This window comes from Trifolium pratense, linkage group LG3, assembly GCF_020283565.1.
Source record: "Trifolium pratense cultivar HEN17-A07 linkage group LG3, ARS_RC_1.1, whole genome shotgun sequence".
In the NCBI taxonomy this organism is placed as follows: domain Eukaryota; kingdom Viridiplantae; phylum Streptophyta; class Magnoliopsida; order Fabales; family Fabaceae; genus Trifolium; species Trifolium pratense.
In genome coordinates this window covers 51,205,859-51,229,172 of record NC_060061.1, presented here as the reverse complement: position 1 = coordinate 51,229,172, position 23,314 = coordinate 51,205,859, and the positions used below count along the sequence as shown (strand labels likewise).

At 33.6% G+C, this 23,314-nt stretch overlaps 4 protein-coding genes and 1 long non-coding RNA gene across 7 annotated transcripts; 1 reads left to right on the top strand and 4 right to left on the bottom strand.

The window, feature by feature from the left end:
- Positions 1–3,696: 3,696 nt before the first annotated feature.
- On the top strand, positions 3,697–7,739 carry LOC123914468 (cytokinin dehydrogenase 6-like). Its single transcript, XM_045965636.1, has 5 exons — positions 3,697–4,664; positions 5,270–5,397; positions 5,480–5,740; positions 6,252–6,514; positions 7,187–7,739. Exons 1-5 carry the CDS (start codon positions 3,983–3,985, stop codon positions 7,506–7,508), a joined length of 1,656 nt encoding a protein of 551 aa, XP_045821592.1. The 5' UTR covers positions 3,697–3,982; the 3' UTR covers positions 7,509–7,739.
- Positions 5,759–10,055, bottom strand: LOC123914471 (putative disease resistance protein At3g14460). 3 transcript variants are annotated; one of them, XR_006811828.1, is made up of 3 exons: positions 8,580–10,055; positions 8,153–8,235; positions 5,759–6,096 (listed from the first exon to the last, which is right to left on the bottom strand). XR_006811828.1 is itself a non-coding variant. In XM_045965640.1 (2 exons), the coding sequence occupies exon 1, from the start codon at positions 9,656–9,658 to the stop codon at positions 8,627–8,629; it is 1,032 nt and encodes a 343-aa protein (XP_045821596.1). In that variant the 5' UTR covers positions 9,659–10,055; the 3' UTR covers positions 8,047–8,235; positions 8,580–8,626. The 3 variants fall into 3 exon arrangements, 2 of the variants coding, with proteins under 2 accessions (XP_045821596.1, XP_045821597.1); XM_045965640.1 differs by lacking the exon at positions 5,759–6,096 and having other exon boundaries at positions 8,047–8,235; XM_045965641.1 differs by lacking the exon at positions 5,759–6,096 and having other exon boundaries at positions 8,047–8,232.
- A 59-nt stretch (positions 10,056–10,114) lies between these two features.
- Positions 10,115–12,486, bottom strand: LOC123914469 (F-box/kelch-repeat protein At3g23880-like). The gene is made up of 2 exons (XM_045965638.1): positions 11,222–12,486; positions 10,115–10,919 (listed from the first exon to the last, which is right to left on the bottom strand). The coding sequence occupies exons 1-2, from the start codon at positions 12,331–12,333 to the stop codon at positions 10,826–10,828; spliced, it is 1,206 nt and encodes a 401-aa protein (XP_045821594.1). The 5' UTR covers positions 12,334–12,486; the 3' UTR covers positions 10,115–10,825.
- Positions 12,487–15,672: 3,186 nt separating this feature from the next.
- Positions 15,673–16,796, bottom strand: LOC123914472. Its single transcript, XR_006811829.1, has 3 exons — positions 16,409–16,796; positions 15,971–16,060; positions 15,673–15,877 (listed from the first exon to the last, which is right to left on the bottom strand). It is a non-coding gene; the product is annotated as an uncharacterized LOC123914472 (long non-coding RNA).
- Positions 16,797–19,320: 2,524 nt separating this feature from the next.
- LOC123914470 (F-box/kelch-repeat protein At3g06240-like) lies at positions 19,321–20,623 on the bottom strand. The gene has a single exon (XM_045965639.1). The coding sequence runs from the start codon at positions 20,581–20,583 to the stop codon at positions 19,489–19,491; it is 1,095 nt and encodes a 364-aa protein (XP_045821595.1). The 5' UTR covers positions 20,584–20,623; the 3' UTR covers positions 19,321–19,488.
- Between the last annotated feature and the right edge of the window lie 2,691 nt (positions 20,624–23,314).

Here is a 23,314-nt window from a genome sequence, read left to right as displayed (position 1 = left end):
GTTTTTCATATAGTTCTTAACATAACAAATCATGATTTTCTCAAATTCATGATTTTCTCAAAGTTTGTTATATCCACTAAAAGTAAATTTTATGTTAAGATCCATACAAAATCACCTAAGTTATGTCCAAAATTTATTCAAAAAACAAAAAGAAGAATTGAAAACTTAGAAACATAACCTTAACTCATTAAAATGACAAATATTACTGAAACTTACGTAATGTCCCGTGATAATATATAGTTATAAATATTAGACAACAACACAAAATTATTAAGTAAGCGATTCAAGGCCCAATACAAAATATTGAATTACTACTAATATCCGGTTCAATTTTACTTTTTTTAGCTATAAATAAAGTGACAAACACTATTGAAAATTTAAAACTCAATTGTGAAGTTTCAAGTTTAAACTCATAACCTAACAAAATCAGTATTATCAATTGAGTTAGCCTTTATAAAAACATCTAATTCAATTTACCTCTCATTTATAAATATTTTTCAGTTGGTATCAAACATTTTACACTCAACATGAGACGAATTCAACATGTATGTTAATAGTTAACATATGAAATGATTCTAAGAGTGTGAATGGAAAGGTGCAACATAATTTCATAGCCGCCCGCCTAATATTAAATCTTAAATTAAATGTGACAATTCTTCATTCTATGGTCTCTAAAACAGGATTCTGTTCTCCACAATCTAAGCATCAATGGTCACTAGAGAGTATATAGGTCCCATAATGTGGCCATCACTATGTGTGTTTAGGAGTATTCCCACATTATAATCACTCTTATACTTATTAATTAATGGTCGGTCTCCTTCTAGAAAACATGTCAACCAAAGGATTACTAAGTTAATTGTATCCACATTTTCACACTACTATGCCTATTGATGTTCGTTTTGCAAAATTATTTAAGTCGAACTATTATTTTTGTGTTGGTCGGTAGATGAAGTGACAATCAAACACCTAAAACTGAAGTGCTTAATATTGGAAAATCCGAGGAAACTCAGGTCAAATGTTTCAAGAACACAAGAGAGGGAGACATACATCTATATCCAAAATCTTAAGATATTAGGTTAATGAGTCATTTCTCTTATAAATCCAACATTTTTTTTTTATTCATAGTTAATGTGAAAGATAACTACTTACACTTAAAACTCAACATATAATTAGGATGTTACGACTCTCCCGAGTTTAAAATTCAGATAAAAGTTTCCAACCTAACAGTTAAAATTGCTAGTTGAGTTAGATTTACGGACATTTGATCAATTATTCAGACAAAGTTTGTTTATTATAATGTAACCAAAAAAAGATATGATTTAAAGTTGGAATCGTCATTTACATGAAAAGAGGTCACATAATATGCTATAAAATAATGCGGGCTATGTTGCACGGGTACGTACCGGGTATCGGTACGCTTATGGTACTTCCATGGTATGTACCCTCAAATTACCGAGTTTTTTTTTTGTTTTTTCATGTGAGTACACGCGTGGTACTTCCGGGGTACGCGCGTGGTACTCTCAGGGTCAACACGTGGTACATATTTTATCAAAAACTATTCTCTTTTTCTTTTTTTGCAACACATTCCAATCCCATTATTTTTTTATTTGTTTACTTTTTTTTAATAAAGATTCACTTTAGTTTAAAATTAGAATCGATTCAGTCTCCTTCCATTTTTATTTATTTTTAAAAGTAGATCCGCACAGTCTTACTACTCCTAATTTCCTAAATATGTAAACCACAATATAACTACTTTTAAAGTTTCCTATTTTTTATGTTTAATTATTTTAAAAATATAATTGTATTATTTTAACTATATAACTATATTAAAAAAAAATTATACGAGCGGTTCCCCATGAGCTTAGCTCAATTGGTTGGGACATCAGCATTTTATATGCAGGAGCCAGGGTTCGAACCCTGGACACTCCACTTATCCATCTTTAAAGGTGGAATTTCAAGCCACTAGGCTACCTGACCAAAAAAAAAAAAAAATAAAAAAAAAATTATACGAGCGTACTCATACCTTCTTTTTTTTTTAAATGTCATACCACGTACCGGTACCAGTATCCGCACCTATGCAACATAGAATGCGCGATTATCATGTTGTTGGTCTAACATATCATGATTATGTCATTTTCAATCCAATGAATCCATTAATTAATATATTTTTAATTTGTTAACTTTCAGCAAAACAAAAATCAGTACACCCCACTCGTTACGATCCATCCCTCCCAATAAGGAAGCCGTCAAATATCAATGGACCACACAAACAAGAGTGTGAAAGAACATCCATTTTCTTTAATTAATTGATCTAATATGTTAACTATCGATCAACATCGTATAGAATTATAAAATTTAAACACAATTATATTAGAGGTCCTTTTTTATCTTCTTTTTTCAATTTATAGATGAAGTCATAAATGTACACCACTAAAACTCACAATTGTGAGATCCTTGATATGAACTCGGATGAACTCGTATTCAGCTTAATAATATTTGCATTGCGGTTGAACTATAACAAATATTATTAGTTGAATTTTAACAATAGTATTTCAAATAACTTTTTAATTTGGTCTCTTAGTTGAATTTTAGATGTTCAGCTCGCACAATAGCTTCGTTTTTTGTATTCATCATTTTCTTGTTTTTCAATTGTAAGTATTGCTCCTTGGTTGTATATTGACTGCGGCAAAAAATGATTATATGGGGATCTCTACGGTCAAAAACACGGATATGAATTCTCTGCAGTCGAAAAGTTACTATATAATAAGTCAATTTTTGTTATTACAATACAAGACCTTCGTTATTACACTAATGATGATGATGATTTTCTCGACCGCGTGACCACGGAGAATTGTGAGCAATCCATGTCACAAAAACATGAAAAATAGATATGTACTAAAGATTCTAAATAACATCAGCAACAGTAGTAGTAGTAGTACATATGGTTGTGTATCATAGTTAATTTACATTTGTTCTTCTTCCAAAAGATTTTCTTGACCTACAAAAGGGGCCCCAAGAAGAGGTCCCTACAGTCCCTACATGGCCATAACCATAGTCCAAACCAAGCACAAATGAATGAAAACTTCACGTGTCACATGGACCAACAAAGACCCTACCAATGTCATATCTTCACCTTGAATGTATATTAATACAAATACAATACAATCTCACAAGTCCTTTTCATATAATTCAATGGCATGGAATACAAGATGTTCACATTCCATAAGTAATGGAATATTCAACACTACTATCACCACCACCTCAATATACTAACGGTAGATATAAGCATGGGGCATATATGATATCCCTACCCTCATGTCATGATCATAGACAGAAAAAATACAAATAGTACTTGGACATTTTTTTCCCTCTAAATTTGGAGAGAATATTGTGTTGGACTTTTATATATAAAATAAACATACATGGATGAGAATGTTGCGTTAGATGTGTAGTAAAACTATACGAGATAGGTCCCTTTGAGCATAGCTCAAATTGTAAGGATATTGTATTTTATATGCAGGGTAGAGTTATTCACTTCAAGAGGTGAATTTCTAGCCATTATAGACTAATTGACCCCAAAAAAACTATACGAGACTAATGAGTTTGGTAGAAATATGATATATGGCATAATATTATGGCGTTGTTTGATCCATGTAGCCGATCCTACTTAGTGGGTTAAACTTGATTTTTGTTGTTGTAGAAGATAGTTAAATTGGTTAATGAGAAAAATAAAATTGAAACATGCGAGTCTTTGATGAAATGATGGAAAAGATGGGATTGTGGTTGCAACTGTTTGGAAAAGTGAGATTTGTGAAAATCTCACTTTTTCTTGTCACTTTTCCTTTTCAACTTGGTATAAGTATAGTAGCTTCTACTTCTCTTTTAACTCCAAAAAGAATCCTAGTTATATCAACCTTCATATTGATTCTCATAACTGAAAAGTTGACTCAACCACAACCCTCTATACTCCTTCTTCCACACCATGTTTAACTTTAACCTTCTTCACCCTTTAACTACCAACATATCTTCCCTTAAAAAATTGAGATATCCAACATTTAACCTTGTTAATGAATACAACATTTTGTTCATAAAAGGCTTCATGATTTTATTCCTAAGTTGTATTACCATTAGACTTAACTTCTGTATTTCAAGTATCCCTTTTTCTTTAAAATCACTTCCTTTAGAAGGACACTTTAGTTTTGATGAACATGTCCTAAAAAATGCAGCTAGAGACTTTGGCAACAGGTACCAATCTTACCCTATGACAGTACTAAATCCAAAATCAGTTTCTGATATTGCAGTTACTATAAAGCATATATGGAATTTAGGTCCTAGTTCTGAGCTAGCTGTTGCAGCTAGAGGACATGGTCATTCACTTCAAGGTCAAGCACAAGCTCATGGAGGAGTTGTGATTAATATGGAATCACTTAATGTTGATGAAATTAAGGTGTATGGTGGAGAATTTCCTTATGTGGATGTGTCAGGAGGTGAATTGTGGATAAATATTTTGAATGAGACATTGAGGTATGGTTTAGCACCAAGATCTTGGACAGATTATTTGCATCTGACAGTTGGTGGTACTTTATCCAATGCTGGTGTTAGTGGTCAGGCTTTTAGGCATGGTCCACAGATAAGTAATGTTCAGAAGATGGAGATTGTTACAGGTTGGTAACTTTGGTGAGAATGAGAATCTTTTTTGTAATTAAACATGTGGAAGATGTGAATATAGTCAAGAATTGAACTAAAGGGGGGAATAACCATATTCTAAATAGATAACCTACTAATTTGTCTCTTGTGAATTACTGACATGACATGCTATGAAGCACTGACACAAACACGAACACCAGAGACAACACTGACATGTTGTCATTGGTAATAATTTGACTAGTAGAATGATTGAGTGTAACTACATGTGTCAGTTTATGTCGTACACCAAACATGCCTTCAATATAAAGTGTCGGTGCTACATAGCTGCATGATAACTTTAAAATCCCTAAAACTCCAAGTTTAAACTATAGTGGCGTCGTGACTTTTCATATTATAGAGAATCACAGTCAACTACGAATATGTGGTCTCAGTCGCTTTATATCAGGTTACGGTTGCAAAGACATCAGAAACATTTTTTAAAAAAGCCATGTTAAGTTATGTAACTTTACTTTGGGCACATAAGAATGTAAAAACAAATAATAGGCTGCAAATAAATTTGTACACAAAAAGAAAATGCTTTCTTTTGGGTAATTGAAAAAAGATTATTGATGAATGAATGCAGGAACTGGGGAGGTGGTAAATTGTTCTGAAGACCAAAATGGTGAACTCTTTCACAGTGTACTTGGAGGATTAGGACAGTTTGGCATCATAACAAAAGCTAGAATCTTGCTAGAGCCAGCACCTACCATGGTAATAATGCATTTTAATTTTCATTAAGTGGTTTCGCAAGTTGCAATTTTGATCACAAATATTTTTCTATTGCTTTGAACAGGTTAAATGGATTAGAGTACTATATACAGATTTCACTACATTCACAAGAGACCAAGAGAAATTAATCTTTGCAGAAAAAGCTTTTGATTACATTGAAGGATTTGTGATTAAAAACAGAACTGGTTTGTTAAATAACTGGAGATTATCCTTCAGTCCACAAGATCCAGTTCAAGCTAGCAAGTTCAAGTCAGATGGAAGAACACTTTTCTGCCTTGAATTGGCCAAATACTTCAGTCTAGAAGATACCTTTGAAGTAAGTCAGGTTAGAAAACAAATATTGATTTCATACAAAGTCATAATCAATTAAGGTCTGTTTGGATTGGCTTCTTCGAACTTGTATATTGGTATAAGCACTTGCGAGAGACTATTTGTGAGGGCATATAGAAACATCTTTTGACATGTTCATAAGCTGTTTTGAGCTTATTTTCATAAGCTCTTAACGATATCTTATGAAAATAGATCATAACTTATATTAAAACAAGTTTGAGGGTGAGCCTTAATGCAATGGTATGGTTGCGGTAAGGTATATCGAAACAGCCTCTCCGTTTGTAGGGGTAGGGCTACATATATCTACCCGCCTCAGACTCCACCTGGCGGGGCCTCGTCAACTAGACTGCCCTGCATAATCAATTTTTTTGAAGCCAAAAAAAAATTATTAAAAAAAATACAAAATCAAGGGGGACAAGAACCAAATAATTAAATGTTATACAAAGTTAAAAAAACATTAATTTAACTATTTATCATTAATGATTATGTTCCTTTTCTTTATGCAGGAAGTTGAGAAACACTTGTCCCACTTGAACTATATCTCATCAACACTTTTTCAAACAGAAGTCACATATGTTGATTTTCTAGACAGAGTACATATCTCAGAAGTTAAATTGCGTTCAAAAGGTTTATGGGATGTTCCACATCCATGGCTCAATCTTTTCATACCAAAAAGCAAAATACACAATTTTGCAGAGGTAGTCTTTGGCAATATTGTCAAGGGAACTAGCAATGGCCCTGTCCTTATCTACCCAGTAAATAAATCTAAGTAAGGTTCACAAAATTTGTTATTTGAATACAATATATTACATGTTTTTTTAAAAAATATAATAGGATTTAATTCGGATTTGGATTCGGTGCAGTAACTGACTGCATGCATTCGTGTAGTTGCAACTTTCTGACCGTCCGATCAATCTCAACCGGGCAGTCTAAAATTTTCTGAATGAAATTTCACATTTTATAAAATCATAATATCTCTATTATGGACCATCTGATCAATATCAAACGGTCAGGAATCAATGATTGCACCACTGCATGCAGTTAATGACCGCATAGAATCCGGATCCATTTAATTCATATACACTTTCAGCTGTCAATCGATCATAATCGTCATATTATTAAAAACATTTGACTTCTATCATAACTAATTTGAAAGTCACACATATGATCCATAAGTTCTAGTTCAATTGGCGATGTTGATATTGCTAGGTCGGACGCCTTCACCTAGGTTCAAACTCGGGACTCGCAATTGTGTGTATAAGTTTAAGTAGTGTTTGCCACTTTGTTTACAAAAACAAAAAAAAAGTCACACATAAGATTGGTTGTGACTCAATTAAACTCAATTTCATATTTTAAAGATGTATCTATGATTCATAGTAACTATAACTATGGTACCAATATTTTAAGTATATAATAATTTAAAATATAATGTTATCTGCAGGTGGGACAAGAGAACATCAGTTGTCACCCCAGATGAAGATATTTTCTATTTAGTGGCATTTCTTGCTTCTGCAGTGCCCTCATCCAATGGACCTGATGGACTTGAATACATATTAAATCAGAACAAAAGAATTTTAGAATATTGTGAAAGAGCCCATCTTGGAGTAAAGCAATATTTACCCCACTACACTACACAAGAAGAATGGCAGACACATTATGGTCCTAAATGGGAGATTTTCAAGCAAAGAAAATCTATTTATGATCCATTGGCAATACTTGCTCCTGGCCAAGGAATATTTTCTAAATCAATAACTTTCTCATGACAGTAACTATATTTTATTTTATTTATTTGAAAAATAATAGGTCTTACATGTAGTATGTGTGGCACTAAGGTAGCAGAGTCAAGTCAACTGAGGAGAACAAATGTTTCAAATATGAATTATCACATAGGATTTCTAAGAATATACCTATTGTATATATTCAATTTTGTAAACAATCCTTTATTTTATTCCTTTATGTAGCTCATTTCAAGAATGAAAATATGTTACTTTACATGCAATTTGCATAATATTTTTCAGTAAAAATTTAGATGGCCTTTTATTCTAAGGGCTCACTAGGGTCACGAAAGCTTCAGAACTTAAAGATCCCTAGCAGAAATATTTATATATTACTGGACAATGAAATTCGCATATCAACACCGGGGTTTGAACCCCAAACCTTGTAATGTGTGAGTCAAGAATTTACCAGTTGGACCAACATGGTTAACTAACATTCTTAATTTATGTCCAAATACTTAATTTTATATTTAAATCTAAATGGAGTATAATCAGATTTTGAATGATGAATATATTTTACTGAAACTATAGTCGTCAATATTTGTAACCTTCAGTTCTGATATGCACAGTATTAGAACATAACTAGATAACAGTAACAGGTTTGGAGTATTGGAGAAGAGTTTGACAGCAACCTCAGCATCACAAAGAATGGAAACTTGGTTGGCTTCTTTAGCAATCCAATTCTGATTTCTTCTCTGAGAACATGACTTGCCTGCTGTTAACAAAAGTATGAAGAAACTGAATTACTAGGGGGAATGTCGAATCGAGACCTTATATAGAGGACATGTTACATAAATGGACTTTATGTTAAGAAGAATATGTGTTGCTAAAACAACTTAGCCAAGAATATGTGTTGCTAAACCTACATATGCATCCAAATCATGGATATTGGCCTTGCGTTGTGTCCTATTTTACTCAGTTTGTTTGTTAATTTAAAAACATGATTATATATATATCATAATCACTGTGGAACTTGACTATGTAATTACAAATCTCTTTAGATTGTGCACACAACTGAATGCATACAATTGAGACTAGGGAGGTGAAACCAAAACGTACCTGAAATGGGAGTGAAACTCCTTCTTCTTCCCTTTGCTTTTAATGTCTTACATTGTCAGTTTGCCATTTAGGTCAATGACGGGGATGTGAGCAATGTTGGACCAATGTTCCTTATTTTCATACCATGCTTCTAACAGAGGGCATCGCCAGATGCTCAATCGCTTAAGAGAAGAAGGCAAAGTGTCTTCTGACAATGACTCAAGTGCTGAACAATCATTAAAACGGAGTGATTTCAGAGTGGAAGGAAACACATCTTTTGAACATGACTCAAGCTCTGAACACTTAGAAAAGGTAAGGTTTTCGAGAGAGAGGAGATGTCGAAGCCCGTTTCCTTTTAAGGACTTTGTTGTAGAGAGCTTACTGATTGACAGATTAACAAGGGAAATAGGCAGCAACGGCTCCTTCAGTAAGGCGTTAACCATATCACCTGCAATAGTCAATCTTGAAAGATCTTTGAGGCGTTGGAAACCCCATTCAGTCATGGGTGGCACTGTGATCCTCGGAGATTCAATATAAATTGATTGCAAATTGGGAGGTAGGCAAGGTCCTTCACTAAATGATAACATTAGCTCTTGAGGACCCCAGAGATGCAAACTTTTAAGAGAGGTGAGGGTGTCCAGTCCAGGAAGTGATCTAAGTGTATCACAGTTAGAGACGAGCAACTCTTCAAGAGTTGTGAGGGTGTCCATCTGTTTAGGTAGTGATATAAGTGCGTTGCAAGAATGGAGTGTAAGTTTTCGAAGCATTGATGACTGAGAGGAAGAAGTTTCTGAAATGAAAATGGACTCCAGACTCTTACAATCTTGAATGGAAAGGTCTTGGAGTGCAGGGAAACCATCGAGTGGGAAACAAGTAAGCACATCACAACTATTCTCTAAGTCCAAATACACAAGGGATGTGTAATTTCTCCATGTTTCCGGAGGCAGGAATGTTAAATTCTCACAGTCAACAATTCTCAACGACTTCAGTGAATGGGGTAGACCATCTTCTGGAAATGCAGTGAGAGAAGGAATTCTTTGTAGTTCCAACTCATGAAGAAAAGTGCTGGTCAGAATCATTTTGGGCAGAGAAAATAGCATATCACACTGACGGGTGGGAAGACACGGATAGTTACTCTCAATCAAAGGCCGTTGAGTTTTTTTAGTATCTCCTTCAGAATCTAATTCTCCTTCAAAATTCTCGTTAAAAATTTACGATAGAATTTAATATACTCTCTCTACAGACCATAGAATGTTCCTGCAAATTATGAGTATTACTTTTAAGTGAGCTCTTTATCCTCTCAACTATATCAAATTATCACTGTCATACTTGATACATGTTATTGTTGCGTTCTCTTCATTGAAAAGCTTTTAGATGACTGATTGCATAGGTAGTTTCTTGAACATATGTTAAAATACAAAAGTAAGTATGTTTTTATCGTCTCCACAAGACTGATGCGATATCGATGCCGTTCAACAATTAATATAATTTCAAGTAAAGGATTTCAAAGATGGTTGATTACGAAAGTTGCGAAAACACGAAAGTAGGAGAGATTAAATTGTTGGGATTATATTTCAATCACTCATTCATACATATTCCCCTAATCAGTTACACAGGTTCTAGTCATCTACCAATATTATCACGTATCGCTCGTCGAACGTTTCCGTATTCAGATAACGCTGAGATATCTATTGCATCTATTAACCTCCGATGTCTCGGATCGTCAATCAATACAATAGCATTAAGATTCGATACTCTAAGTGAATATTAAACCTAAATCTATGTCTAGAATTTAGACTTCAATAGATATTATCCTAGTTCTTAGATTCAAAAGGTATATGTCTATAACAATTCAAATCAAAGATTAAAACAATGAAAACAAAGATAACATCAATATTGAGAGATAACTAAAACCATATATAAAACCATGATCGATAGAAACACATACTAATAGAGTAATTTACATCTAATCCCAACAAAAGTGTCTTTAGCTACTCATTACCATGGTAGCTTTACACAAGTGAAAAGAAAAGAGATAAAATAACAACACCAGTGTCGATTTCTCGAACAGTTGGTGTGCATCCACCTTTGTTTCCTCTGTCTGTTCCGCGCTCTCACTCCCTGCGTTTTGCTCTGAAGCTCTCTCTGTTTCTAGTGTTGGTCGTGTTGTCTAACTGGATGCTTTTATAGGCTTTTTTTTATATCACTTAAGTATGCAATTCCTTTAGTATGAAGAAAGCAAAACGGTGGTGTCTGCAACTTGCAACTTAACTCTCTGCTCCTCTTTTCCATTTAGACCGCATTGTTTCCTTTTTCTTTTTAATCCCACTTGTAATTGTATCCTTGCACTTCTTTTTTGATCTATTAACACATAAATAAACATTAATCATAATATAATAATATGTATCTTATATAATTAATATATAATAGCTAAAACCTACAAAAGTAAGGGAAAGTAGGTGAAAATAGTTAAAATACTAATTTGCTAGTAAATATTAATATTTACAGATAGTTGGAAGTTTTACGTCAAATGACTTATAAAATAAGTCAATAAATGCTTAAAATGTATAGGTAAAATCACTGAAATTTAGCACTTATCAAGATATATGTAATCAATATAATTATAAATATCAAGAAAATGGTGAAGGAGAATATTTCAAAACCTCAATCTTCTTGTTTGTGTCGTCTTCTTAAACTTGTTCAATGTTTCCAGGAAGTGAGGGAGTGAGAGCAGAGACTCTGTATACATGACCACTTGGGGTTCACCTAGATCATCACGGTAAGAGCATTGCCTTAACAATTGTCCTTTACCATTATACTTCACCAATCCAGTATTACCATTTGTTCCAATAATATCACCATTTTTGGTAGAGTATATAGGGGAAAAGTAAGGAATGGCATTAGTAGGAAAAACAAGAGTCTTAGTCCAAGACGAATGCACTTTATATTCTCTCATCACCCATATTTCAACTATATGATCATTCTTAGTCCATAGACTGAGAAAATCTCCAAATACCCACAAACCAATATATTTATGATAATGGTCATAATGGCCAAAACCATCTGGAGTAGGAATCTCTAACAGTTTCCTTTCCATTAAATCAAAAACAACAATAACATGCACCATTAAATCAAAACGAAAAGCCAACCAATGAATAGCTCCGTTAATCAAAGACACTGGTTTGGGATCAAGATAATGAGGGTAGCCAGTACCCTCAATATCTTTCCATGTATTATCTCTCAATGAGAAAAACTCCAACTGTGATGAAGCATGATTAACATCATAGGAAAGTGAAACCAGCAAGTAATCATCTCTTGACTGCTCATATCCAAAACCATATAGAAGATTGAAATTGAATAGTAGGGTATCAGAATAAAAAGGAGACGCGGGTATTTGTCTGTGAAATCCAGTGGATGGATTCCATAAATATAATTTTGAAGAAGCCGTTAACAATAGAAAGCCTCTGCATGAACCTTTAATTTTAAGATAACTAGACCGTCGAAGCCAATTAAGGTTGCGTGAAGTAGATTTATGGTTAAGCGATGATTCAAAATCTATAGATTGAGTTTTAAGAGAAAAAGGTGATATGGAGAGAATTCTATGAGTGTGTGTTGCGGTAAGTTGAAAATGTGAATTTGCAAAATTGGGATCAGAGATAAGAGAAAACCATGACTTACAAACGCACTTGAAACATATAAGAGACTTCACCGGCAACCTTACCAATATTTGAATAACCAATTCAGATGGAAGATACAGTGGTTTGTTCTTTTCCATGCTGCGCCTTCCTCCTCTTTTTTCACAATGCTATGTGAGAATTAGCCGTCAAGCTTTATAGAGGATTGCGAATTATGTGTGTTATTAGGTTTTATAGTTTGTGGTGTGTAGAAATAGGCCATCTCACGGGGTTTTTTTTTTTTATACAAATCTCACAGGTTTTATAAATGTTCGGTTAGACTCTTTTTTTCTTTAAATTAAATATAGAAGATCTTGACCAAAAAAAAATATAGAAGATTAAAAAAAAATTAGAAGCTTATTTATTAATAAAATGAGTCAGATTATATGGACACGTGTTAGACTTTTTAAAACATAGATCAGGCTTATTTTAGTTCACGTGTTAGGCTCTTGGGACTATTTAAATATATTTGTATAAAATAAACTTTTAAATTGACTAATAATATGCTTTTAAATTGTTATGTTGTAAACCCAATGAAGTACCGAATCCAATAAAAATGGAGCAATATGTAGACAAAACCGATTGGTTTAGTAAATATGAGTTTAGTAAATACATCAGCAAGTTGAGATGAAGAATGAACAGATAATAGATGAATGATGCCCTTTTGAATCTTCTCTCTAATCACATGGCAATCAATCTCTATATGCTTGGTGCGCTCATGAAAAGTAGGGTTATGAGCCAGATAGATTGCTGAAACATTGTCACAATAAACTGAAGAAGGGGACGTTATGGGAATGTGTAAGTCAGCAAGGAGATAGTGAAGCCATTGAATCTCACAAGACAAGCTAGCTAATGCCCTGTATTCTACTTCAGAGGAGGATCGGGAAACAGTAGATTGTTTTAGATTTCCATGAAACAAGTGCAGAACCAAGAAACACACAGTAACCAGTAATGGATTTTCTAGTATCCAAACAGCAGGCCCAATCAGAATTGGCAAAACCAGATAATTGGAGAGAGTTAGAGGGGGGGGGGAGTCCTTGAGAAGGGGCAGATTTGAGATGCCTGAGCACACGGTTTGCAGCATGAAAATGAGATTCAAGAGGCTGAGAAACATATTCACTAAGCTGCTGAACTAAAAATGCTATATCTGGCCTGGTATGAGTAAGATAAAGAAGCCGACCACAAATCTTCTGTAGGCAGAATTATCAGAGTAAGGAGGGCTACCTTCATTGGTGAGCTTAGTGGAAGGGTTACATGGTGTTGTGGCAGGTTTAGTAGCAAGTTTACCATTATCATTAAGTAATTCCAAAGTGTATTTTCTTTGGTTGAGGGAAATACCATCCTTGGTATGAGCAACTTCAAGACCAAGAAAGAATCTCAAAGGGCCAAGATCTTTTACTTTAAACCGACTATCCAAAGTCTGCTTGACAAAATGAATTTCAGACATTGAGTTACCAGTCAATACAATGTCATCTACATACACTAACAATGCAGTGAAAGTAGAATCAGAAGCTTTCGCAAAGAGTGAGTGATCAGCTTGAGATTGAGAATATCCGAGGGAAATTAAGGTTGTAGTAAGCTTGCTTTAAACCATAGAGAGATTTGTGCAGTCTGCACACACTATTGGAACAGTCAGAATTTGGGATTTCAAAACCAGGGGGTAAAGACATATATACCTCCTCATTTAATTCGCCATGCAAAAATGCATTATTAATGTCCAATTGTTCTAAAAACCATCCTTTAGCAGCAGCTAAGGCAAGTAAGACTCTAACAGTGGTTAACTTAGCCACAGGGTTGAAGGTCTCAAAATAATCAACCCCCTCCATTTGAGTAAAGCCTTTAGCATCAAGGCGAGCTTTATAGCGCTCAATGGTGCCATCAGCATGGTATTTAATCCGATAGACCCAACGACATCCAATAGGGGTTTTTCCTGCAGGAAGGTCAACAATAGTCCAGGTTTTGTTCAAAGAAAGTGCATTAAGCTCTGCTTGCATAGCCTTTTGCCAACATTCATGTTTAGAGGCTTGAATAAAGGTTTTGAGTTCAGGGTTAGTAGTAACTGAGAGTTAGAAATTTTTATAAGAAGAAGAACAATTATTATAGGACAAAACAGAAGATAAAGGATAAGAAACAGCAGTATTAATACCTGAAGATGAATTAGTGCAGCTAGTATATTCGCAATGGTAATCTTGCAAGTGACTTGGTCTATTTATAATTCTGGTAGAATGCTTAAGGGGTTGAGTAGGAGGCAAAGGAGAGGAAGCCGGAGAAGGCTCACTAGGATTACTAGGAGAAGACATATGTGGTACAATGGAAATGTTGGCAGTGGTGGAACTGCCAGGTGAAGATAAAGTTGAATCAAGAGTGGGAGTAGTCAAGTTATTTTCGACAGGGAGAGAATAAAAAAGAAAGGCAGAATTGGTGGTGGATAAAGGGACAGGACAGGTATAGTATGATTAGTGTTTAAGGATGAATGAAAAGGAAAATGAAGTTCATAAACGATGACATTTCTAGAAATGAACAGTTGATGAGATGACAAATCATAGAGGATGTATCCTTTGACACCCTCTTTATAGCCAATGAAATCTTCCTTATGAGCTCTATAGTCAAATTTCGTCCTATGTGTGTGTAAAGTGGAGGCATAACATAAACAACCAAAAGTTTTAAGATGTAAGAAGACAGGTGGTTTATTGTAAAGAATCTCATAAGGAGATTTGTTGGAAAGAAGAGGTGTGGGAATTCTATTGATGAGATGCACAGCATGTTGAATGGCAAAGTTCCAAAAAATTTTGGGAAGATTAGATTGAAAGGAAAGTGCTCTAGCAACATTCAAAATATGTTGGTGTTTCCTTTCAACAGTGCCATTTTGTTGTGGGGTTTCCACACAAGATCTTTGGTGAAGAATTCCATTGGATAAAAGAAAGTCATGCAGAAGGAATTCAACACCATTATCACTTAAACACTTAGTTTAGTACCAAATTGTGTTTCAACAAAGGAAATAAAATTGGTTAAATGTTTTCTAGTTTCTGCTTTAGATTTCATACGGATAACCCAAGCATGTCTACTGAAGTCATCAACAAGAGTTAAAAAATAGTTGTGTTCTAAAATAGAAGTATGAGAGTACGGACCCCAAATGTCAGCATGAAGAATATCAAAAATATGAGTGGTTTTAGTGACACTATTTGGATGTAGCAACTTTCTTTGTTTAGCAAAGTGGCAAACATCACAAGGAACTCTTGTTTTATTAAAATGAATAAAGGGAAATTGAGTCGAGATACATTGGTGCCTATCAAAAGAAATATGGCCTAATCTCATATGCCAAATAACAGCATCAGAAACATTATTTGTGCTACAATTGGAAATAGAATGAGAAATAACAGGGAAAACCGGATTAGGAATAGACTCAATTGTGTAGAGACCACCAACCAATCTAGCTGTACCAATCGTCTTCTTGCAATAAAAACGAGGCAAAGAGCAGAGAAAAGAGTTTCAAGCTAATTAAGTGAGGAATTGCATACCTCGGGGGCATCATCATGAGGAGACACACTGACCAGCAGGGATGAATTGACAATATGGATATTCAGCCATTTGATTATTAACACGGATTCCCCAATGAGGAAGATTGGCACATTGTTTGCTCAATGTCTAAAATCAAAACACCCAGTAAATCCTTAACTTAATCATGCATATGAAAATAAAATACCAGTACAAGGTAAAGGTACAGTTGTATATTCTAACCTGACAAAAATATCCTGAAGGATAATTTTGCTTGGGCAGGATGCGTTACAGTTTTGATTATGCGTGAAAATACATTGTCTACATTCTCTTCTGCAAAATTGATGCAATATCAAGGTTTTATAAAACAAATTGAAGACAACACAAGATTAATTGTTCATGTCACTCAACCTTTGAAGAATGATCTACTAAACAGAGTTTAACTCATAATATCATCAAATTATCCAAAGATTGATTATTGTGTTTAGATAGAATCTTGGCACCATCAGGTGATTTGAAAATCCCAAACAATGACCAGGACTCTTGTTGTATACAATGTGTTAATAGTTACATGAACATTGTCTACCACATAAGTAGTTCTCGAACTTGACTATATTACATATCTCCTATAATTGAAAACATTATATTCTTCTTGACCGGTGACATAAAAGAAAAATGTACCTGAAATGGAAGTGCAATTCTTCTTTTCCTTTCCCATGGCTCATATTGTCACTTCATAATTTATTTTTACTACAGGGATGTGAGCGATCTTGGACACATGACCCCTTCTCGGAGTGGCATACCTTGCTTTTAAAAGCGGGCATCGGCTAATGCTCAGCACCTTAAGAGAGGAAGGAAACCCATGTCTTGGCAATAACCCAAGTCTTGGACAGTCATCAAATTCCAGTGTTTCCAAAGTGGAAGGCAACCTGTCTGGCAATTACTTATGTTTCGGACAATCTACGAATACAAGTGATTTCAGAAAAGAAGGAAAAAAGTCTTTATAAGACTCAAGGCTTGAACAACATAAGCACTTCATTTCAGAGAGATTAGTTATTGTCAGATACACAAGGTAAGTGGGCAGCAATTGCTCTTTCCGCAAGGTGTTAACAATGTTATCACCTCCAATATGCAAATCAGATAAAGCATAAAGGTTTCGTAAACCCCATTCAGTCACAGGTGTAGTTATCCTCGGGGATTCAATGTGAATAAATTGTAATTTGGGAGGGAGACAAGCTACTTCACAACACAATGATAAACTGTCGAGAGTCAAACTTTCAAGAGCGGTGAGGGTGTCCATCCGTTTAGGCAGTGATCTAAGTGCGTCACAGTGCATGACTCGAAGTGTTTGGAGAGTTGGCAGGGCAAGGGAGGCATTTTCTGAAATAGAAACGGACTCCAGACTGCTACAGCCTTCAATGGAAAGACTTCGAAGAACAGGAAAACCATCTAGTTGAAAGGAGGTAAGTGCATCGCAACAATTTTTTAACTCTAAAGTAACAAGTGATGTGCAATTGCTCCATGTTTCAGGAGGCAAGAATGTTAAATTCTGACACTCATCTATATGAAGTGACTATAATGAAGTGGGAAGACTATTCACTGGAAATGCAGTGAGAGAGCAAATATAAATAAGATCCAAGTGATGAAGAGAAGTAGAGTTCAGAAACATTTTAGGCAGAGATAGTAGCTTGTTAAAGCCGAATATTGTTACAAGCTGCAGAAGACATGGTGAATCATTTTCAAGCAACGGCAATTCGGAGGAACCCCTAGTGATCAAATTTAAAGATTTGACTGAGGAAAGCCACTGCAGAGTAGATAGTGTAGCCAGCAAATAACTGCACCAAAATATTGTAATTTTCTCTATGATCTTCATCTTACTTATTTTTTGTGTATATTGCTTCTGTGCTGCGAGAGAAACAGAGGAAGAAGGTCATAGATTTTGTGATTATAAACACTGAATGAAGATGAAGATCATAAAAAAATAAAAATTCAAGCTTGATTTTGTAATTATAACCACTGAATGAAGTGCTTAGTGAATATATAGAAAGAAGGTCATAGAGAAAATTACAATATTTTGGTGCAGTCATTTGCTGGCCACAATATACTCTGCTTCTGTGCTGCGAGAGAAACAGAGGAAGAAAATTTAACTTCAACACAATATTTCATCCATTCAATTGTACACGGTGTATCTTTTATAGGCTTCTAAACTTAACGGTTTTGTAAATATATATGCAGCTTGTTCTTGAGTGGGATAATACTTGATCACCACTTCTTTCTAAGTAACTAATTCTCGTGTCTTGTGCAATTGAATAGCAATATACTTGGACCGTCAATAGAAAACAGGATTCTTAGACAGTACAATCGTTGACTTCTTCATTGTTCAAAAAAAACAATCGTTGACTTCTTATCCCAATATATCTTTGTAGGAGTATTCTAATTTTGATGCACCACTTCTAAAATTCTTTTCACCCATATTGTTAGAGTAGCACAATTGGTTACTACTACGTATTTTGTTTCTGCAGTATTTTGTTTCTCCCGTAGAAAGCCTGACGATCGATTGTTTCTTTGAAGACCATAAAATTGCACCAGTGCCCAAATAAAATGTGTACCCTGACAGCGTGTTTTTTCTCATTTCTTTATCTCAAGTTCAGACATTATATGTGTATCAAATACACTTCACATCAGTATTATCGGCATAAAAAATTCCTTCAATCGAATACTTTTTGATAAAAGTATAACGAAGAATTATCGTAACTTCATGCAAGTGGCTAAAATCTCTTTTAGAAAAAATATAGAATTTAATGTTAAAGGACATGTTTACTACTCCATCATATAGGTTATCAATTGATAGAAGAAGAAGAAGAAATTAAGGGAGATACAACCCAATTAAAGGTCAGCGAGAATCACAACCTCATTAAGAATTTACGATAGAATTTAATAACCTCTCTTGTTCTTAATATAAAAAAAGTTTGCTTTTTAGATTCATGGAATGATCGATGTATTTGGTGTATTTTTTAAACCAAATACATCATTACATAAATCTAGAGGGAGTATTACTTTTAAGTGAACTCTTAATCCTCTCAACTCTATCAAATTATCTATCTGTCATACTTGTTTTATTGTTGCATTCTCTTCATTGAAAAGCTTTTAGATGACTGATTGCATAGCTAGTTTCTTGAAGCAATCTGTCATCAAACCACAGTTTTACCTTGTTTTCATTGTGCAAAGTCACAAATGCAAACATCCATGCAAAGCTATCATACAGGAGTACGTTTTCATCTTACTGATATACCACATTTTAACTTTAAAAAAAATTATTTTTCCTTAGCTTTAATCATTGAATAAAGTGTTAAGAATTTAAGTTAATAGGGTCCACTGAAAACCAAAACCTTATTTTTCCTTTGATGTGCATAAACACATCAGATTAATTTACCATATAAAACAACTTCAAGCAGCGATAATAACATACATTTAGAACCCAATCCAGTTACGAATGCATATGCATACATATGAGTGAATCACAAACAAAGTAGTCAATATTTCCAATAAGCATATTAAAAATAGTTAACCAATAAACATTTAATGACATCGCGAATTAGCTCATGTCGCATACTAGCTCATGTTACAAATGTAGTCAAACACATATTAGCCTACAAATGCAGCCACCTAAGAGTTCATAATATAATTATAAATTATAAATATAAAGAAAATGGTAAAGGAGAATATTTCAAAACCTAATTCTTCTTGTTTGTGTCGTCATCTTAAACTTGCTCAATGTCACCAGGTAGCGAGAGTACAGATTCTGTATATATGACCACTTGGGATTCACTTGGATCATCACAAAAGGAGCATTGCCCTAACAACTGTCCTTTACCATTATACTTCATCAGTCCAATACCATCATCTATTCCAACAATATCGCCATTTTTGGTAGAGTATATAGGGGAAAAGTAAGGAGTGGCATTAATAGGAAAAACATGAGTCTTAATCCAAGACGAACTCACTTTGTATTCTTTCATCACCCATATGTCAACTATATGATGCCTCCTCATAGCCCATAGACTGAGAAATTCTCCAGATACCCACAAACCACAATCGTTGGGTACGATGTCAATCTCGTCTGGAAGGCACATCTCTAGCAATTTCCTTTCCATTAAATCAAAGGCAACAATACCATCCACCATAAAATCACAACGAAAAGCCAACCAATGAATAGCACTATTAAGTATCGTACCCCCAATGTCTCTATTGGCATTAGGAAGGGCATTCTTATAAGACAAGTGACTACCCTTAATTTGTTTCCACTTATTATCTCTCAATGAAAAAAACTCGAATCGTGATGTATGATAAACTACATTTGTATTATAGCCCATTAAAACCACCACATAATCATCTCTCGATCCGTCATAACCAAAACCGTATAGATATCTTGAATAACAAGAATTAGATAAAGGTATTTGCTTGTAAAATCCAGTGGATGGATTCCATAAGTAGAATTTCCAAGAATTGCACAAAAATAGAAACCCTCTACATGAACCTTTAATTTGAAGAGGAAAATTAGAAATATTAAATTTAAATAGGTTGAGTGGAGCAGAAAAATTGCTAACCAAATTTTCTTCAAAATCTATAGATTGAATTTGAGGAGGTGTAGTTGATGATAAAGAGAGAATTTTACGAGTGTGTGTGGCGGGAAATTGAAAATGTGAATTTGCAAAATTGGGATCAGAGATAAGAGTAAACCATGTCTTACAAACGGATTTGAAACGTATAAGAGATTTCACCGTTAATCTGAGAAGGATTTGAATGATCAATTCAGTAGGTAGATACAGACACAGCTTCGTCGTCTTCTTCTCCATGTGTGTTTTTCTTCTTCTTCTTCACTGTTCGTTCACTCTGTTTTGAGACGAACCCTAATTTTATAACGGATTCCAACTTATTTATGACTTTATTATGATGAAAGAGGCTAAAGCTCATTAACGGCCCAACAAATTCACTAATTAATTTGGATAAAGTTAAATAAATTTGACACCGAATTTTGACTTAAATTTTTTAAAATAAAAGTCATTTTTTTGTTACAATGGTGTTAGAGGTGATCGAACCTAGTACCTCATGCATATTACTCAAATTTCTCACTACTAGACCATAAAAGTGATTTTAGATCAAAAGAATTTCACTTTTTGTCTTTAATGGAGTTAGAGATGGTCGAACCTAGTACTTCATGCATATTACTCAAATACATCACTATTAGTTCCTCATAATTATCAATTTTATTGAGATATAATTGTATGTAAGTGTAAATAATTTTTACATCAGCACTAAATATCAATTAAACTCTAGTTTGATTTCTATAAAAACATTAAATCAAATTAATAAATCATAAATTTACTTTTTTTAAAAAGTTATAAGTAAATATAACATATTTTATTAAGCTTACACATTTAACTATATTTTTTATAGTAACTTTTCAATTAGATGATAATTTTTTATGTTTTAATTTATATTATTTTTACAAAAATGCTATAATATCATTTTTTTTTCCATTCGTGTAATTCATAAATATGAACTAAATACGGTGGCGGAGTATGGGGCATGAGCGAAACAACACGCCTAAATGTTTTAGGATCACAAAAGAAGATGTCATTTATTTATCTGTCATTTTATCTATTTATAGTCGATGTGAGACTTAACCACCAACACTTGAAACTCAATATTATTCCCTTCAATTAAGTGTGAGTTCACACATCTTATAATTGATCCAATATCAAGATATATTCTCGCTCTCTCACCAAGTCAAACTAGGGCTCTAGTATCACTCGTTGGAGAGCTTGGGGGCACAAGATAAACAATGGGTCCATCTGCTCCAAAATTACAAGAGAGTGAGATGTAGGCCACATCTTCACTCAAAATCTTATAGTATTATGTTTATCAATATTTTATTCAATTCATAATCAATGTGGAAAAGTTATCTCATTATTGTAATAGATATATTTAAATTAAATGTAAAGTACAAACATTATCCTTTTGTATGCAACTATGCATTATATACAAAAAGATGTAGCTACTATATTATAATATTAGTGGATGTAATATAAGAATAGTATAGAAACAAGATAACACCACATTTATAATTTGCACGTAAGAGATTATATATGAAAACAATCAACATAAGTATACAAATATGAGATTGAAAGCAAACCACAAACTTTAGAGAAAATAACAACTCTTTCAATTTCCTCTCTTCTTTTCGATAAAAATAAAGTTTGTGAGCTTAGCTCAGTTGATAGGAATATCGCATTTATGTGCAGGAGCATGTGTTCGAACTCGGAACACTCTACTTATTCACCTTTAAGGTGTATTTTCTATCTACTAGGCTACTTGACAAAAAATAATAAAAGCGTAATATAAATAGAGAAATAGTAATAAGACTCTTAGAGCTATGTTTGGATCGATGGAATAGAATAAAACAAGATGGAGTATGTATAATGTTCCATTGTTTGGATTTGTAAAATAATAATGAAATGGAATATGACAGAATGAATTTCATCAAATATCACCACTTGTCTTCAATTTTATTCCTCTCCTTTTTAAAATATCCAAACAATGAAATGGAAGATTTATTTCATTCTGCTCAATTCCACTTCATTCCACACCACTATATTCTGTTCCGCTCCATTCCATTATATTTCATCGATCCAAATAGAGTTTAGTAAAAAAAAAATTATAACTTAATAAGACTAAATATAAAATAGTGATTTTTATTTTATTTCCTTATTTTTTTGTCAAATATTTGAAAATATAGTGATTTTTTGAAAATATAATGTTTATTATTTCCTTTTAATATTTTAATTCATTAATGATATACAATAAAAAAAATTATGAGCCCTAGTCATCCTATAAATAGCCTATCTCATGGTGTTTCTTTGTAAATAATCATTTAGAATTAAAGATCACAAGTAGAATGGCAATGGCAGCTCAAATCAATATCCTCCTTTTTACATTTGCAATTGTGTGCATGGTTTCGTTCGTACTTGCAGGTAATAAATTATTTATTTGTTCTATAACTCAACTTCGTTAAATTTTCAATTACAAGACTTGCAACTATAAAATAATTCCCAATTTAAAATGCAAAAAAAAAAAATGATAATTCCCAATTTGTTTTTCCCAATAAATATTAGATAATATTTTTAATGGTGTTTTGTTAATTTTAGGAGATGTTGACGGAACATCAATGAAATGTTTTATTGGAGAATGCATAAATCCCGATGTCAATTGTAGCCTGACTTGCAGAGCAAGGGACTACCCTAATGGTGGCACTTGTATCAACTCACAAATGTGCTGTTGTATTGTAGATTGAGAGATTTAAATGTCATGATTCTCATAATAAGTTGAAATATATCAACATTTGATTGTAGTTTCAATTCAATAAGGCATTGCTATGATTGCTTAATATTAAGAAAATTTTACTACCTTTTATTATAGTAGCTAATTGTGTTTTCTACAAATAATGACAAAAAAATGGCATTAAAATATCGGGTAATTTGTCTCTTATGAACTAAATATAAACAAGAGAGTGTGTGTTACAATGAT

Excerpts from the sequence above, each read along its gene's own strand:
- LOC123914468 (XM_045965636.1), top strand. The coding sequence starts at position 3,983 with ATGTTTAACTTTAACCTTCTTCACCCTTTAACTACCAACATATCTTCC. Across the intron at positions 4,665-5,269 it reads GAAGATGGAGATTGTTACAG|GAACTGGGGAGGTGGTAAAT; the intron begins GTTGGTAACTTT and ends GAATGAATGCAG. Across the intron at positions 5,741-6,251 it reads ATACCTTTGAAGTAAGTCAG|GAAGTTGAGAAACACTTGTC; the intron begins GTTAGAAAACAA and ends TTCTTTATGCAG.
- LOC123914471 (XM_045965640.1), bottom strand. The coding sequence starts at position 9,658 with ATGCTATTTTCTCTGCCCAAAATGATTCTGACCAGCACTTTTCTTCAT.
- LOC123914469 (XM_045965638.1), bottom strand. The coding sequence starts at position 12,333 with ATGGAAAAGAACAAACCACTGTATCTTCCATCTGAATTGGTTATTCAA. Across the intron at positions 10,920-11,221 it reads ACACAAACAAGAAGATTGAG|ATCAAAAAAGAAGTGCAAGG; the intron begins GTTTTGAAATAT and ends ATGTGTTAATAG.
- LOC123914470 (XM_045965639.1), bottom strand. The coding sequence starts at position 20,583 with ATGGAGAAGAAGACGACGAAGCTGTGTCTGTATCTACCTACTGAATTG.